This window comes from Mixophyes fleayi, chromosome 2 (genome assembly GCF_038048845.1).
Source record: "Mixophyes fleayi isolate aMixFle1 chromosome 2, aMixFle1.hap1, whole genome shotgun sequence".
Lineage (NCBI taxonomy): Eukaryota > Metazoa > Chordata > Amphibia > Anura > Limnodynastidae > Mixophyes > Mixophyes fleayi.
This window is the reverse complement of record NC_134403.1, coordinates 303847381-303864590: the sequence shown is the minus strand read 5'-3', so window position 1 is coordinate 303864590 and position 17210 is coordinate 303847381. Positions and strand designations below refer to the sequence as shown.

Here is a 17210-nt window from a genome sequence, read left to right as displayed (position 1 = left end):
GTCATATATAAACACAGTAATAACTAGGTTTCCACACTGAGACAACACACAATGATTATGAGAACCAGGCCCTGATGAACTGAGCTGAACAGACTGGAATCAATGTTCAATATTTTTTAAAATAAGGTAACTATTAAGTAAAATGTTTAGAGTCTTGCAAAATGTCACTATCATATCTGCTGCTAAATCCTTATTAATTTAAGACTAAATATGACTTCATGTATTGTAATATTTCTATTTAAGATTTACCTGTGATTAATTGACCAAAGATTCAAATATCAACATTGCCTGAGGGACCAAAACAAAGATGCCACTTCATCCGCCCAGAGACAAAATTTATTGCATTTATTGAATTATAATGAACTTATCTTTGGAACATTGCATGAACACTGTAATTACTTATTACTAGAGATGCTCACTGACCCCCGTGAAGTGGTTTTGGTTTTGGATCTGGATTAGGTTCGTGATTTGGTTTTGGTTTTAGCAAAACCACCCTTGTGTGTTTTGGTTTTGGATCTGTATTTTTTGGGAAAAATTGCTAAAATATGCTAAAATCACATAATGTTGCTCTTTTTTTGATCCTACATTATTAATAACCTCAATAACACTAATTTCAAGTCATTTGCAGCCAATTATGACCACCTCACAGGTCACATTATTATTTTCATACACTTTTGGACAAATACTGCAGCGACCTGGCTGGATGGTAAGCGACAGAGCAATGACTCAAACACATGGCAGTTCCTACCACATCTAGGACAAATTGGCACACAGCAGTGGCAGAAAAGAAAGGTTGTGCAAGATGGAATTGTCCTTAGGCCCTCCCACCCACCCTTATGTTGGATCTTAAAAAGGATATGCGCACTTTAACAAATCAAGCACTTCAGCCACAAAAGTGCCACTCCTTGTGGCTGAAGTGCTTGGTTTGTTTGGGCCCCCAGAAAACAAGGTAACAATGGCCTTAAGCCACCTATGGTAACAGTGGTGTTAATGAACTCTACTGTGGCAAGATGTTGTTGTCATCATCCTCAGCCTCAACATCCTCATTTGCGCCCTCATCGGCTACACAAATATCCCCCTCATCCTATTCCAATTCCAAAGTGGCATCCTCAATTAGTGTATCACCGGCTACACTCGGGCTATTCAGGCGCACATCTGCAGAGATGTTGAAAGCGGCCTTCTTTATGGGTACACTATCAGAATAGTCACGTTTACACATAGCACTCATGCATGGACTATCCTCAGGGATTGGTGTCATTTCTGAATCTGAGCATACATTTTCCTCTAATGCCTACTGATTTCTTCAAGCTCGGCTTTTACACGTAAAATTATTTGTGCACCACATTTGAAGTCCGAATTACTTGGTCTTGCTTGGTCATGAGTGACCTTACAAGAAGATGCCTCAGTAACAATTTTAGATCTTGCACTCATAGAGAAAGGCAAAGGCCTCATTCTACATACTGCGTGTGTAGAATGGCATGTTGGCAATTTTATTTTACTGCAGATAACTTTTCATGGATTGCAGCTCTTTTTTTCTTCACCACGGTACAAGGTGTTTTTTTTCATGTTTTTTTTCCTGACTTAAAAAGACTATTTACTTTAACATAGGCTTTACCAGATGACGTACAGGGAGTACCATCATCAGGACTGGCGGCAGCAGCTGCATGCTGCTCCTGCTCTTCTGTGTACTGCTGTGAATCCATTTGGATAACACCCTACACTTTTTGGTACAAATTCAAAAAAAAGCCTGCAAGGACTTGTATATTTGTATTTCAGCAATGACAATTAGCAATGGAGCTTTCTTTACCACTGCTACCACCTTCCTCTTACACTTCTGTAAGTTTGCCTGCCCAACTGCTCTACACTCTATCCTACCCCTTCTGTATCCCTCTCTCAAATGGCGCTAGATCGCCGTGGAGGGCGGTATTTATAGATTGGGAAAAAACGCGAGATCCGACAACGTCATGATGACATTTTGCCTCGTATTGGAATCCGAAAAAGAGCGAAAGTACCGAGCCGACTCGGATCCCCTAAGTTCGGGTGTGTTCGGTTTCTGAGGAACCGAGCCTGAGCATCTCTACTTATTACTTATACACAGGGAATGATCAACCAATTGGCTGATCAAGCTGCAGCTTAGGGTGCTGGGATCTGGGGGTGTGCACAGCGCCGGCTGCATGTAAGATTTTTTTTTACATTTTTTTTATTACTATTGACTATGTGAACACGGCACCGCCCCTCCCCCCACCTCTCTCCTCCACACTGTTGCTCCCTCTTCCCCTCACCTTCCCACTCCTCCCCTCACCTCCCCTCTCCCCTGCCCCCTTCCCCCTCTCCTCATTGGCTGTCGGATGTGATGTAATCATCACTCCCCGACTGTCAGTGAGAAGCTACAGTGAAAGGAGCTGGCTGCCAGCGGAAGAGAACACGGGAGTCAGGTAAGTAGATTTGTGTTTATGCAGGGGGACAGCGTTCAGAAAGGGGGACAGAGAGCCTGCAGAAAGGGGGACAGAGTGTGTTATGAGGGGGACTGCATGTAGAAAGGGGGGCAGATAGTGTTCTGAGGGGGGCAGTATGCAGAATTGGGACAGCATGCAGAAGGGGGACAGAGTGTGTTCTGAAGGGGATAGCATGCAGAAAGGGGGGACAGAACACAGTGTAATGAGGAGTGACAGAGTGTAATGTACAAGCTATGCAAGAAGGAGCTCAAACTGTGTGCAACCATTGGGATAGATGTGGATTTGGCAAAGTAGCATTTTTGAGAGGTCATAGCATTTTAGGATTAGGGGAGTCATGAATTGCCCTCTGTGGTGTAATGAAATGGCTGGGGGTCATGAATTGGCCGCTTGAGGGGGGGCATGATCTCTTTATTGTGCGGCGTTCATGAAGATGCTCTCCAAAGAGCCTAATTATTGAGGGTTTGTAATGTTTGCACATTTTCAAAACAGGACCCAAACTTTCCAGTAGACAGCTAAACCACAACAAAGCTGCAAGAACAGGCAAGAAAGTACAGTAAGAACAGGTAAAAGAATCTGTCTAAATTTGTTTGCTGGAGAATACTCCTGAATTTTCCTTTAATGATTTAGAAGGGGGTGGGGGCACTACGGGTGTATTAGCCATGGCAGCCAGAACCCTTGATCAGGCTCTGCTTATATGTGTGAACTGATCACATATTCACAATATATAATATATATATATTGTATATAATATAATATAAAACTTCAGTCTGACTTACTATAGTCAGAGGGTTCAGTAATGATTCTCTAAGCTGACGTTAGCCGCACTGCGTAACAAAATTTTAAGTTAATGTTTTATTAATTCATGTATTTATTTTCACTTTAAACAACTGAATTGGACAATCAATTAGTTTCACTTTAATAATGCATATATATATATATATATATATATATATATATATATATAGTTCCACAAATGTGTTGTCTGGTGGAAAAGGGTTCAAGAGATTGACCAAAGTAACATTAATTATACAAATGTATGAACATTTGAGGTGCGTTTCACACACATATAGTGGCAAGGAAAAGTATGTGAACTCTTTAGAGTTACCTGTATTTCTGCATAAATCTGTCATAAAATGGGATCTGATCTTCAGCTAAGTCACAAGAATAGACAAACACATTCTGCTAAGACTAATAACACACAAATTACAGTACTTTTCTTGTCCTTATTTAATTCACCTTTTTAACATTAAAAGTAGAGATGTTCACTGACCCCCGTGTTCTGGTTTTGTTTTTGGTTTTGGATCCTGATTTGTTTCTAAAATCCCTATTATTTTTGCTAAAATAACATATTTTTGCTTTTTCCCCCCCCTACATTATTATTAACCTCAATAACACTAATTTCAAGTCAATTGCAGTCAATTTTGACCACCTCACAGGTCACAATATTATTTTCATACACTTTCAAAGACTGCAGATTTAGAAGACCAAGCCTGCCCGACCTATTATTTGTATTTCAGCAATGACAATTAGCAATGGAGCTCTCCTGAATGTCACTGGAGACTTTGAAGAACACTGCTACCCCTCCTCTTTCTTTTGTACCTATGACGCTGACCAACTGCACTAGAGACTGCCAAAAACTGTGCTACTCCTTCTGTGTCCCTCTGTGAAATGGCGCTGGATCGCCGTATAGGGTGGTACTTATAGAATCCAAAGCTCACGAGATCCGACGACATAACAATGAAGTTTTGCCTCGTTTTAAATTCCGAGGGCGTGGAAAGTACCGAGCCGGTTCAGCTCGTTACTCGGATCCGCTAAGTTCGGGTGTGTTCAGTTCTCAGGGAACCGAGCCTGAACATCTCTAATTAAAAGTATAGGTTGGAAAAAGTATGTGAACCCATAAGCTAAAGACTGAAGTCCAATCACTGAGTCAAGATTGGAGGTGCTGGTTAGAGTTGTCCTGCCCTATTGAAACCAGTAACAAATTTGGAGTTTGCTATTCACAGGAAGCATTGTCCCAAACAAGTGAGATCTCAGAAGACTTAAGATTAAGATTTGCTGATTCACATAACGCTGGCAAGGGTTAAGAACGTATCTGTAAAAGCCTTTATGTTCATCAGTCCATGGTAAGACACGTTGTCAATAAATGGAGAAGGTACAGCACTATTGCTACTCTTCCTTGGAGTGTCCGTAATGCAAAGATGACTGCAAGAACACAGCACAGAACGCTCAAAGAGGTTAAGAATAATCCTAGAGTGTCAGCGAAAGCCTTACAGAAATCTCTGCAACTGGCAAACATATCTGAGTCTACAATACGTAAAATACTGAAGAAAAATGGTGTTAATGAGACGACACCATGGAAGAAGACACTGCTGTCCAAAAGCAATTTTGCTGCATGTCTTAGGTTGGCTAAAGAGAACCTGGATATTTCACAGCGCTACTGGCGATATGTTCTGTGGACAGATTAAAACAAAAGTTGTTTGGAAGAAACACAGATCACTATGTGTGGAGAACAAAAATGCACAGTAACCAGCATTAAAACTTTATCCCAACTGTAAAGTTTTGGTGGAGGGAGCATCATGGTTTAGGGCTGCTTCGCTGCCTCAGGGCCTGAACCACTTGCTCTTATTGACAGAAAAATGAATTCCAAAGTTGATCATGACATTAAATCCAAGGGTTCACATACTTTTCCCTCCCTACACAGTTAATGTTTACACAGTGTGTTCAATAAATACATCAAAATGTCAGAAGCACATCAGAAACACGTCACAAGCTCAAGAAGCACTATGAAAGCCTGGCCCTTTCCTCATTATCTTTGATAGGGTTCCAAGGAGAGTTGTATGGGTGTTTGTTAGTAAGTTCTAGTTAATTAGCAATTTTTGAAATTTATCTTGTGATATTTTGCATCATAGGCCAATGGCCTGCATTTGAGTAATCAACCACCTTTTTTTTCCAGTGGGATTTCTGAAAGATTGTCCAGGAGTTTGTCAAACCATAGCTTGATACATTCCACAATTTGTATTCTTACCATGTAAAAAAAACAAAAACTAAAAAAAAAAATATCAGAATGACAATGTCTAATTTGTACATCTGAATGTTTGCAAACCGCTAGAAAATTGCTGAAACAGCGGATTAACAAAAGCTTTAAGACATTTCCCTCAAGGTGTTTTGCTGCTGTGCAGATAAATCTATCTATTCCATGCAGTCTTAAATCACTACACTCCCTGACACAATACAATAATAACAATTTGTATATTATCAAAAATATCTAGTATTATCCAGATTTCTGGTGGAGTTTATATTGAGCATTAGTAAAAGATACCATAAAAACATTTGTTCCAATTTTTTAATACTTTAGCTGATTCAATACACAAAAATAGTAATTGGATTAAGTGACAGATTTAAAATCATATGCATATCTTTAAAGTGACAGGTTCATCTTATAACTTGTCCACATACATGGGTGGTTAAATTGGACAGATCCAGCTTTCTGGTCGAAGGATCACACAAGGGTCATTCAGTGTAATCAACACATGACGGGAAACACAGGGTGATAAAGGTCATCTGCCCCACAGTCTTGCAAACATGGTGGAAAATTATCAGATTCATTCTGATTAATCATCCTTTAGCAGGCAAATTGTTTTTTTGGCGACACATGTCAATATCAAGCCACTTTGCCAATATTGATGCATGTGAAGCCATCAACACACATTTCAATCAGGCTACAGTCATTTTTCACTTGAAATTTGGCACAGAACCAGTCAGGTTGACTTACCTTTCAATGAACTGATGTGCCTCTTTCACCATCTGAGATGCTAATCCCTCTACAGTCATTGGTTGTTCTATGATTTCACGGTTTCTCATGAGTATACAGCTCCAGTACCGCAAGAAACCATATTTTGAGTACCATGTGGCGAAAAATAAGAGGCCAAACAATGCACAGTAGACGATTACTTTCCCATTGATGGCAAGCATATTGCTATATTTAACAATCACTAGTGTCATCACAGCAAAAGCAATAAGCTGAGTAAAAAAAATCAATTGGGCTTGAAATGGCACATCAACTTCCATCAGACCTCCAGGCTGACACTCGTTGATGAGGGAAAAGGGTGTGCCGTAGAAATAATCAAAACCATGGTTGAGCGGATGATGACAATAATCATTGAGAGCTTCACAATTCACTCCCAGGTGCCATTTTCCTGATCAAAAAATACAAATAATTTTCAGCTAAAACATAAAAGATAATGAAACAACAATTGTATATTTTGGAGCAGTTTTGCTTTCTAATATTCTTTATATATATATTCAGAACCTGGAGAAGATCTGAATTACCTCTGGGCACCTTAACCAAACATGGTCTAGGTCTGGGCATTTAGACCCGCTCTGGACAACTGGTCCAGATTTGTACGCCCTCGTGACACTCGGTGGTAAATGTATCAAGGTCCGATTTTTTTCAGCAATTTAAAATCGCAGCAAATTGCGGGTGATAACCCACAATTTTAGTCCCCAAGTCCCTAGATGTATTAAGCTGCGATTTTAAATCTGATCTTCAAAATTGCTGGTCATCTCTGGCGATTTGCTCCGATTTGAAACACTCCCGTGTTCAGCTAACCCCAGCAAGGCCCCCCATATCTGTAAATCCAAATCAGCTTGAAGCACAAACAAAACTTACTACAACCTACGATTTAGGGGAGTGAACTTGGTGAGGAATGGGCGGATTTATGTTGGCAAAATACAGAAAGGGTGTTCCCGTGTAGCTATGTCCAAGTAAAACTCTGAAGCACACAGAAGAACTCTGGTTTTCTGTCGTATCTCTTTCTCCAGCTAGAGGTCTAGTCTAAGTCCCAAATACTAGTTATGATGGCTAAAACATGTGTTTGCAATCTGGAACGACTGTAAAAATGTCTGTTATGTACAGTAAACATTAAGGACACCTTAACAAATGTTTCTCTAGAAAACACTAAATTCTAAAAAAATGCCCATGTATAATCATAAATGACTATAATATTGACATGTAACATTAGTTGAATATATATATATTTCTTTCTGTGCATTCTTTTGAGATTTTATATTCCACATAGGTATTGTAAGTATTCTGCAGTGTCTGGTCTAGTAGAGCAGAGCAAACCTACACCCATAGTCATCACCATATGTATCTTTAGATCCGTTCCTTGTTGACATCGGGAGTATGTAAAGCGAGTTACGTGCAGTTTATAACAAACGCACGCTCCGCTCAGTAAAAGTGCGTTAATGACTCAGGCCCTCAGTTATTAATTGTTTGGCCTTCAGTACAGACAATTTAAACATATGACACAAATAGATTTTAATAAACTACACAAACTGTAGCATGAACAATACTAGTGGTTTTAGGTCTGCATAAAGTTATGGACCCCTTATTTCTAATCCCTGAAACAAAATATGATCTATCTGTATTTTTAAAAAGTAAATATTTTTAAGTATTTGCTAACCAAATTATTTCACTGTTAAATTAATATAATCTATGTTTTTGTATTTCACTCTGCAGTTCCCTTCTACTAATGTATAGTCTAATGGATGCTAAGAATCATCCTCTCTGCCTCCCCAATATATATATATATATATATGTATTTACCTGTGAAATCTGGGACACTTGCCAGTACAATTTAGAGCTTAAAGAACAATGCTGAAGCTGTGCAGGGGAATAATACACATATTGTGTATCCAATTGTAAATTAAATACAAAGCTAAAGAAGCTATAAAAATAAAGTTAATATTACAGCATTGTAAACAATGGTATACTGTACCTAGAATCCCAGTAGAATATCCTTTTTTCTGCAGTATTGAGGCAAATGTGGTCTCATTAGGTGGAAGTCCACCAGAAGCACCAAGCCACTTTATAACACGAGCTCCACCACATGAATCCATCCCTGGTAAGACAGCAATAATAATAATAATAATACTAATAATAATAATAATAATAATAAGCATAGTTAGAGCTAAACCCCACGTTAACACAAACATAAAACTATGAAATATGCCACTAGCTACTTGCCCAGATATAAATAGTTTTACAGGTAAACTTATTGTATACTAGTACCCCCAGGGGGTAGATAGGATACATTTATATAAAAGGGCCTAAATGTAAATATGTGAAGACATTTATGACCATTCATACTGAGTTCAGAGCATATGGTCATTCAAATATGAATTGTCCACATGAAAGGGATGCTGTCCATAATTCATATCTGAGATGGTCTCCTTAAATATGTACAATCAGAATGATTAAGTATGTAAAAAATGTTCAGTTTAGAAATCAGCTTAATATAAATATATATAAATGAAGCCCTGGCCCAAACAATCAATATTTTCATGTCTACATTTATAGTACATTTATGCTCTGTTCATTGCAGGGAAAATTATATTTCTAGGATGTACAGGCCCAAAGATAGTTCTATATAAAAATCATGAGCAAGGAATGTACTATGAATAGAAGTGCCATACACTGCACTGGCATACACACTCTTCTCTACCTGCGAAATCACAGAAAGGGGGATTGAGGGGAAAATGTGTTTTAAAATCCCAGATACAGAAGCCAAACTTATTCATTTCATGTGGAGACCAATCTGATTGGGTTATGATCCTTAATTCTGCATGCTTCCGCAAACAGATAAAATATAAGTTTACATTTCTCATTTTATTTTGTTATCTTATTTTTTCTGTTAAATCTCATTTAATAAGGATCTGTTTTTGTGTTCTTACCACACTCACTGTCAGACAGAATGGTTATCATAACAGCTACATAGCTGTAATACAGGGTATTATTTGGGTTGATTGTTGATTTAAGTTTTTATTATAGGTTTGAGAAAGGGCAGGGAGTGACCGAAGGCTTCCCGTAAGAAAGTCAGCTCTTGAAACAAAACTTGGTAGTGGCAGAATTCTGGAATTAATAATATGTAGTATTAAAAATCTGTACTGTAGAAAAATGAGGGCTGCTTGTAACAATAATAATGCTAATAATAGTAAATATATAATAATAATAATTATTATTGTAGGTATTATTATATCTGGTTATTTTAGCATTTAATATATACAAGTTGAATTAGTATGTGACATTCAAAAATATATAGAGAAGACAGTACAGAACATTTAAGATGTTTGAATATATTTGTACTGTTCATAAGCTGTGGCTGTAAATGAGTTTCTGTTGCATTGTTAATCATCAGACCAGCAGCTATGATTTGCAACTGGGCATCCAGTCCTGAAGAAATAAATGTATCAATTGTGGATATGCAGAGAAGACAATTCCATATCTGAATTGTATACCTTATAGTATTACTAGTATTAGCTGTGCAAAGCTATCTAGAGTTATTAGCTAAGCAAAGTCCATGAGTATACATATGTAACCACCATAATCATGTTTGTGATGTGTATATGCCCACGCAGGTGCATAGTTTACAACTGAATGGTCCCTATTGTATTTATGCAGAGACATATAGTATAGGATATATAATGGAAATTACAGCTGTTCAGGGGTCTCAAACAGGTTGGGAGGCTGCAGATATTTTAAGGAAATTGGTATTTACACTGTTGGTAGATTCAATATTGCTTAAAAGTATTATTTTGTCTTTGATGTGCATATAACTATGTATACATATTTATGGTAGGTTTTAATAGGAATGTGAATGGTGACATTTTAGTTGCTATCTCAGGCAGAACCCAGGAGCCATTAATCACACGTGATTATTTTCACTCCAAAACAGCAAACATGCAAAATCTTCTTAAAACGAGATGAAGATCTTGACAGAACAACCTTTAAGCCTAGGGGAGAACTATTGCTTTCCCAGGAGGTGCAACAGCTATGTTGCTTGGAGGTGAAGGTGTTCTGGGGATGCTCCCTCTTCACACTTGCCTATCCTACCCCCTCTTGACCATCTTGTCCATCACCTCCTCTTCCTTTGCCCCCCTCTCCATTTTATCCCAGTTGCTCCTACTGTATCTCACCACCCTTTCTACTAGAATGTGAGTTCTCAGGGGAAGGGTCCACCCTACCTATTGCCTCATATCTCTCTACAGTTTAACTTCCTCATATTGTCCTTGTCATGTCTTTGCTACCTTCTGTGTGAGTCCCTACAGTTTTGCTCACACTAATCTGTTATACTTATGCATAACTGCTTTATCTATTTGTGATATTGCTTACTGAATTAGTTTTGTACAATTGTCAGCTTTATGGAATCTGTTGCAACTTATAAATAAATTTATAATAATAATTTTGGTTCAACCACTACACTTTCTGTGCTCTTCTGGCAAATGAGTTCCAGAACTCTTCTGGAAAGGTTCTTTACCTCAGTTTAAAATATGCATGTCTGCTGTATTGGAGTGAAACACACATACTAATATAGAGATAAATAAAAGAGATGGGCAAAGCAGTCCTCCATTGTCAGAATTTATTGAATGCTGGCCAGTTTGGTGGTTTAAAATTACATTTATTGAACAACAATTTGTGAACCGTAACATCAAATTGAGCATTATTACATTTATACCACATTTGTATTTTTAATGTCTATTAAATTGATTTAAGTATACGCAAATTGTATTTGTTTTTGTAAATTGAATCACTGTAGAACAAACTATTGGTCATATGTGCATAAGGCAGGAAATGAAAGCTCTCATCTCTGTAGAATAATATGTAAACGTTAAATCAATGGATTCACATACGATCAGGACTCATTTAATAAAAGACTCAGATTAAAACAAGAAGTAAAACTTATATGGAAAATAATTGTCACGTACAGAGAGGAGTGAAGAATAAAAAATATTTTTTAATATATTACTACATAACATTTCTCATGCACAATATAGTGTTCTGGTCTCAAGATGCAGAAACCAGCTGTACTATCTTGGAAGGAAATACATAATGGCATAATTATTCTCAACGTAAATGGACATAGGTGTGTGCGCCTTGGTAGATGGACACTTTTGTGTTTTTCTTAGTAAATTATCCTGATTATCTTGTAAAACATGTAATTGTTTTTAGCTTAATTAACACCACTAGATGTATGGGAATGGTTGGTTCGTACATGTATTAAACTTATGGTACAATACTGTATATATAATTTCAACATGTACTTACCAGACCTCAGAGGATATCTTCCTGTCATAAATGCAGCTCTGCTTGGTGTACATAATGGTGCAGCAGCTATGTGCTGGGTTAATTTAACTCCTTCTTTTGCAAGTTTGTCAATATTAGGTGTCCTTAAAAATAACATCATTATAATAAATTACCATTTTTTTATGTAAACAACAAGCAAATTCAGTTCAGACCAACATAGTTGTGGCAGCAGCATAGATAACTTAAGCAACAAAATAGACTGATTGGACGTCGACAAATGGCAACTTGTGACCGACGCAGAACAAAACTCAAATGCCCAATCTTGCTCCTTGATAACCCCTATACAAGTCAATGTGCCACCTTTCCCCTTTAAAACTATGATTATTAAACTGGACTTTTTATGTTTTCTCCTTATGCTTATTATTCATTTCTGTGTATGACTCTTACTAAGATGTCACTTGACTAAAGAAAATAAGGAGAGAAAAGAACTGCCATTCAAGTGTACAGTGACCTTCAAAAGTGTAATACAGGCCAACAGATTGAGTCCCCTTGAGAAAAAGATATTATTAATAATTTGTGTAATAGGATTAATGGTGTCCTTGATGGGATGATAAGATTGACTGGATTGGGTTGTGTGCTCTTCATGAAAAAGAAGCCGTTTGGAACTGAGAACGAGGAGGAGGAAGTTCATATAATGAGGCGGCAAAAGCCAGTAGTGGTAGAGAGCAAGTCAGGACATAAGAGTGGGCTGTGACTTGAGTCAGGAGAGGAATGAGTGGTAGCGGAAGCATTAGAGAGAAGGAAATGTAAGAGAGGAAAGTACTGTAGAAAGGGAAAGACCTGTAGCACAGAAAAGCAGGTAACGAAAGGATAGGGAGCAGAATAGAGAAAGATGGAAAGCAGCAACCAGAGGAGGAATTGCATTTAAGCTGAAGAGGGGAGTAAGTTAAAAATTTGAATAAACGGGAGGAGGATGAATTAAAGAAGAGAAAGAAAATACAGGATAACAAAGATAGATTTAAAAAGAGAAAGGTGTAAAGCTCATTAGAGGAGGAAAAGAGTGATAATACAGGAAAATAGCTTTGTGCAAAATACTCAAATTTGTGCTGCACATGCTCACAAAATAACGCACATGTCCATATGCAGATCTGATAATAGCTCCTCCTTAAGCTTGGAAAGGCAGCATGGGGGAGAGAAGAGACATTGAAACACTGGCTGAGTACAGTATAGTTGTGTTTGCATAAGATACCCCTGTCGATAGCTGTATCACTTGCGGGTGTCTGAGGGCTGGTGCAAACACACTCTGATGATAATGATGACTGCCAGCACTAGCTGGCTGCTTCTGATTGGCTGATTGCAGATTGAAGGAAGGAAGATTATTCCTGCTATATTATATTAGAGAGTTTTTAATGCAAATCAAACCTAATAGCCAATACATTTTTCACTATCAAAACAAAAGTTAACATTTTTTCTATGTGCTTATGAGCTGGTTGTGTGTAAGTGTATCTGAGTGTAAGTATGCCTGGCGTAAAACTGGTGCATATGGTACTGGAGTAGAGCAGGATGCATGAGATGCTTCTGACTAAGCATATGGGATTAAATATGCTATTTTTACATGCGTTAATTTAGCACTTTCTTTCTTTTTTCTTTCTTTCAACATCAGCCCCTAAGTACACAAAACACTACAATATTCAGTAACACTTAAGTCCTGGCCAACATTGTGTCCAGAGGTAATCGGGACAAATAGATTGCGCTGCGTGCAAACCTTGATAGGGGTGTGGTCTTGCCATATTGGAGCATGCCATGTCAACTGTGGGCATGCCCAGTGCTTCTGAGGCAAGAGGCCTGCACTAACCCCCTTCCCTCTCTTAAAATACCTTTGAATTGCTGCACTCACCAATATCAAGTGCAGGTAGCCCTGGTAAACTATGATGATGCCTAAATATCCCACAAGTCGGAACAAATGTGCCAAATGTCGGAAATGTTGATACAGGAACTGACATGTAACTGTTCTCATGCCTAATATAACTTTTCCTCAAATTGGGACAGTTGGGAGGTATGGAATTACTTCTAAAAAGTGATCACCTATTTATTAGGTAAAAGTGGATAGAAGCAGACATTAGGAACATAATTGTAACAAGACACTGAAACTTAAAAACAAAAGTACTACAGCATGTACCAAGTAAAACAGAACTTCAATTGTTATACACAAATTCTGTACTGGAAAATGGTCTAGGGTCCTTAATTGTGAATTAAGTGTTTATTCATATAGAATTTTTTTTTTTATGTAATGTATTAATGATAGGTAATATATACAAGCCTTAATGGAAGAACATAAGATTATTTAATATAAACTTTAATGACACTTACAGAAGCATAAAATGAGTAATATAAGCAGATTGTGTTTTATTGGAATAACTTATTTGTTAAATTTAGCACTGTTATATGAACCATGTTTTTTACCATAATTACCCCTTCCAAATCCTTTTAAAGTGCCCCATTACTGGGGTCTTGTCCTGGTTAGAGGTCTATTCTTTTGCTCTGTGTTGAACTCTGTAGCACCACAAGTATATAACTTTACAATTACAATTTATCTTTTTACATCTTTATTTTTTTAAATGTATTATTACAATTTTATAATTTGTAATATTAAATACATTGGTTTATATATGGGACTATGTACCTAATGCTGTAGTTTATTAAGGCTTTTAGCAGTAACTGAGGAATTAAATAACCATATAAAAAGCACAAGGCTGCAGACTGGAACATACTTCAAGGTAACATTGTATTTATAATAATTTGAAGTAGGTGGTAGTTTATTCCTTATAAGGCACATTTTAATGAAAGAAAGAGCTGTTCCTTAACACACAGATCAATACTGACATAGACTAATACACAGATTAACATTTACAGAAACACAATGACACACAGGCAGACACTGATAGTTTGACAGAAAACCATCAACTTCTCGCACTCTTCTTGTTGCTCTGTGTGGGCCAATCCGACGTCATCACCTGTGCTCCTGATAGAGTCACAGCAATAATTGAGTCTGTGGTTTCCTGTCATGCCCTTGGATTTGGAAACTGATAATAAGGCACTAACAGGAGCACAGAGGAATGACTTCAAGTGATCTATAGATTGTAAGCTTGTGAGCAGGGTTCTCTTACCTCTCTGTCTGTATGTATTACCCAGTATTGTCTTATTAATGTTTGTTCCCAATTGTAAAACGCTACGGAATTTGCTGGCGCTATATAAATAAATGATGATGATGATAAAGTGATCCTTCAGGCAGGGTAAGCATCTTTATTGAATAATCAGTGTTAAGACCTCAGAATGTTAATTCAGATATTATTTACAAAAACATCAATAGAGAATTTTCAAGACTTGTATTATATATATTATGTAAGCAGCCAAGGAACATTGTGTACTCCTGGGATACGCAAACAACACCTCACTAAAATTAGTGCCGAACTCCAACTCCCAGACAGTGCTAAATCATAACAATATTCATTTTAATTCAGACATATGCTGTAGTACCGACTTGTAAATAATATACTTCACACTAATCCAGAAGCAGGTATCATCTCTATTCAGTGGGGGCATGTACGGAACATTATGAATGTAATTATGTAAAATAACCACTAGATGGTCTACTAACAAAGCAAATGGGACACATTACAGTCAAAATTGGTATAGTATAGTATATGCATCCAGGGCCGCCGAGAGGGGGGGGGAGCGGGTACTAATTACCCGGGCCCGGCATGTCAGGGGGCCCGGCCCGGGCCCTTGCGCTGCTGATTTTTTTTAATTTTTTAATTTTTTTTTTCCAAACGTTTTTTTTCCTTTCCTTTTTTTTTTTTTTTTGGCGGGGGGTGGGGGGGGGGCTCGGTCGTTGGTGGGGGGAGCAGGCTAGTTTAAAAAAAAAAAAAAACATACTCACCTGATCGCGGAGCCGGCATCCCTCCTCTCTGCTGCTCTGTGCTCTATTCAGACTGTCTGAATGCTGGGTGTGATGTCATCATGTCATGCCCAGCATTCAGTCAGTCTGGAGCAATGGAGCACAGAGCAGCAGAGAAGACCAAGAGAGGAGAAAAGGTAAGTGAAGGGAGGAAAACGAGGGGGGCACAGAGGGGTTAAAAAACGGGGGGGGGGGGGGCAGCATGACAGAGGGGTTAAAAAATGAGGGGGAGCACAAGGGTTAAAAAACGGGGGGGCAGCATGACAGAGGGGTTAAAAAATGAGGGGGCACAAAGGGGTTAAAAAACGGGGGGGCAGCATGACAGAGGGGTTAAAAAATAAGGGGGGGCACAGAGGGGTTAAAAAACGGGAAAGCAGCATGTCAAAGGGGTTAAAAACGGGGAAGCAGCATGTCAGAGGGGTTAAAAAATGAGGGGGAGCACAGAGGGGTTAAAAAACGGGAAAGCAGCATGTCAGAGGGGTTAAAAAATGAGAGGGGCACAGATGGGTTAAAAAATGGGAAAGCAGCATGTCAGAGGGGTTAAAAATTGAGGGGGGAGCACAGAGGGGTTAAAAAATGGGAAAGCAGCATGACAGAGGGGGTGAAAAAATGAGAGGGGCACAGATGGGTTAAAAAACGGGGCAGTATGGCACAGTGGGGTTAATAAACAGGGGTCAGCATGGCACAATGGGGTTAAAAAATGGTGGGCAGCATGACACAGTGGGGTTACAAAGGGGGGGGGAGGCATGGCACAGTGGGATTGAAAAAGGGGGGGAGCAGCATAGTATAGTCTGATGAAGGGGAGCCAGATGAAGGGGGCAAAAACAGCATGGAGGGCACAGTGTGATCATAAGGCATGGCGATGATGAAGGGGCACATTATTGTAATATTGGAGCTGGAGGAAGGCCTAATTATTAATCGTGGGTGCTATTGATTTAACGCTGGGGCTGGCTGTAATTTTCTAAATGTAGCCATTTTTTTTTCAAAATAGGTCCTTCAACATTTCTGGATCCGGACAAGCCACAACTAAAGAAAGCAGCAGCCACAGGTGGAGAAAGTGAGAAGAACAGGTAGGAGAGAGCAGCACAGTGTGTGAAATGTTGTGATTCTAGTAGGGACAATACCAATTTTTGGTGAATGTTGTGTCCAATGTAAGGTGTAGGCCAAGACTGAACTGTTTGTGTACACACTGCATTGTTTGTATACTACCCTGTGGTGGTAGATGTCCTGAAAGTCAGGAGTGCTTAAACATATGTGACGCTCCGGCGAATTGAGAGCCTAGTGGTTTTTATGTTAGCCACGCCCCAATGGCACGTTTGCCACGCCCCCAAATGCATGACCGCACCTCCCAAAATTTTTGCACTGCCGTTTGGCTAGCCACGCCCCTGAATATATGACCATATCCCTAATCTTTTTTGCGCCGCCGTAAGGCGGCGCAAAAAAATTTTGGGGCTTACTTCACTATGAGGGGGGCCCCATGAATTTGTTGTACCCGGGCCCTGAATTCTTCTTGGCAGCCCTGTATGCATCGCATGGTAATTCAGCCATATCTGACTACTGAGACTGTGGGGCCTATGCATTAAGCAAAAACAGCCGTTTCCACATCTTTTAAGTAAGTTTGGTATATATTAACTGTCTAACGGAGGAGATTTCATATAAATCTCCTCCTTTTAGGCTGACACAGAGCAGCATTGCAGTCCCCATAGATTAC

The 17210-nt window shown here is 38.7% G+C and overlaps 1 protein-coding gene across 2 annotated transcripts in view; it reads right to left on the bottom strand.

Annotated features, from left to right (window-relative positions):
- LOC142139138 (arylsulfatase D-like) overlaps positions 1-17210 on the bottom strand; it is a 46348-nt gene that overhangs the window by 17627 nt on the left and 11511 nt on the right. The window contains exons 4-6 of one of the 2 annotated variants that reach the window (XM_075196479.1): positions 11563-11684; positions 8237-8359; positions 6229-6652 (exon numbers count right to left, since the gene is read on the bottom strand). In XM_075196479.1, coding sequence (XP_075052580.1) covers positions 6229-6652; positions 8237-8359; positions 11563-11684 — 669 coding nt within the window. The remainder of the gene's footprint in view (positions 1-6228; positions 6653-8236; positions 8360-11562; positions 11685-17210) is intronic. The other variant, XM_075196480.1, reaches the window with a different exon arrangement.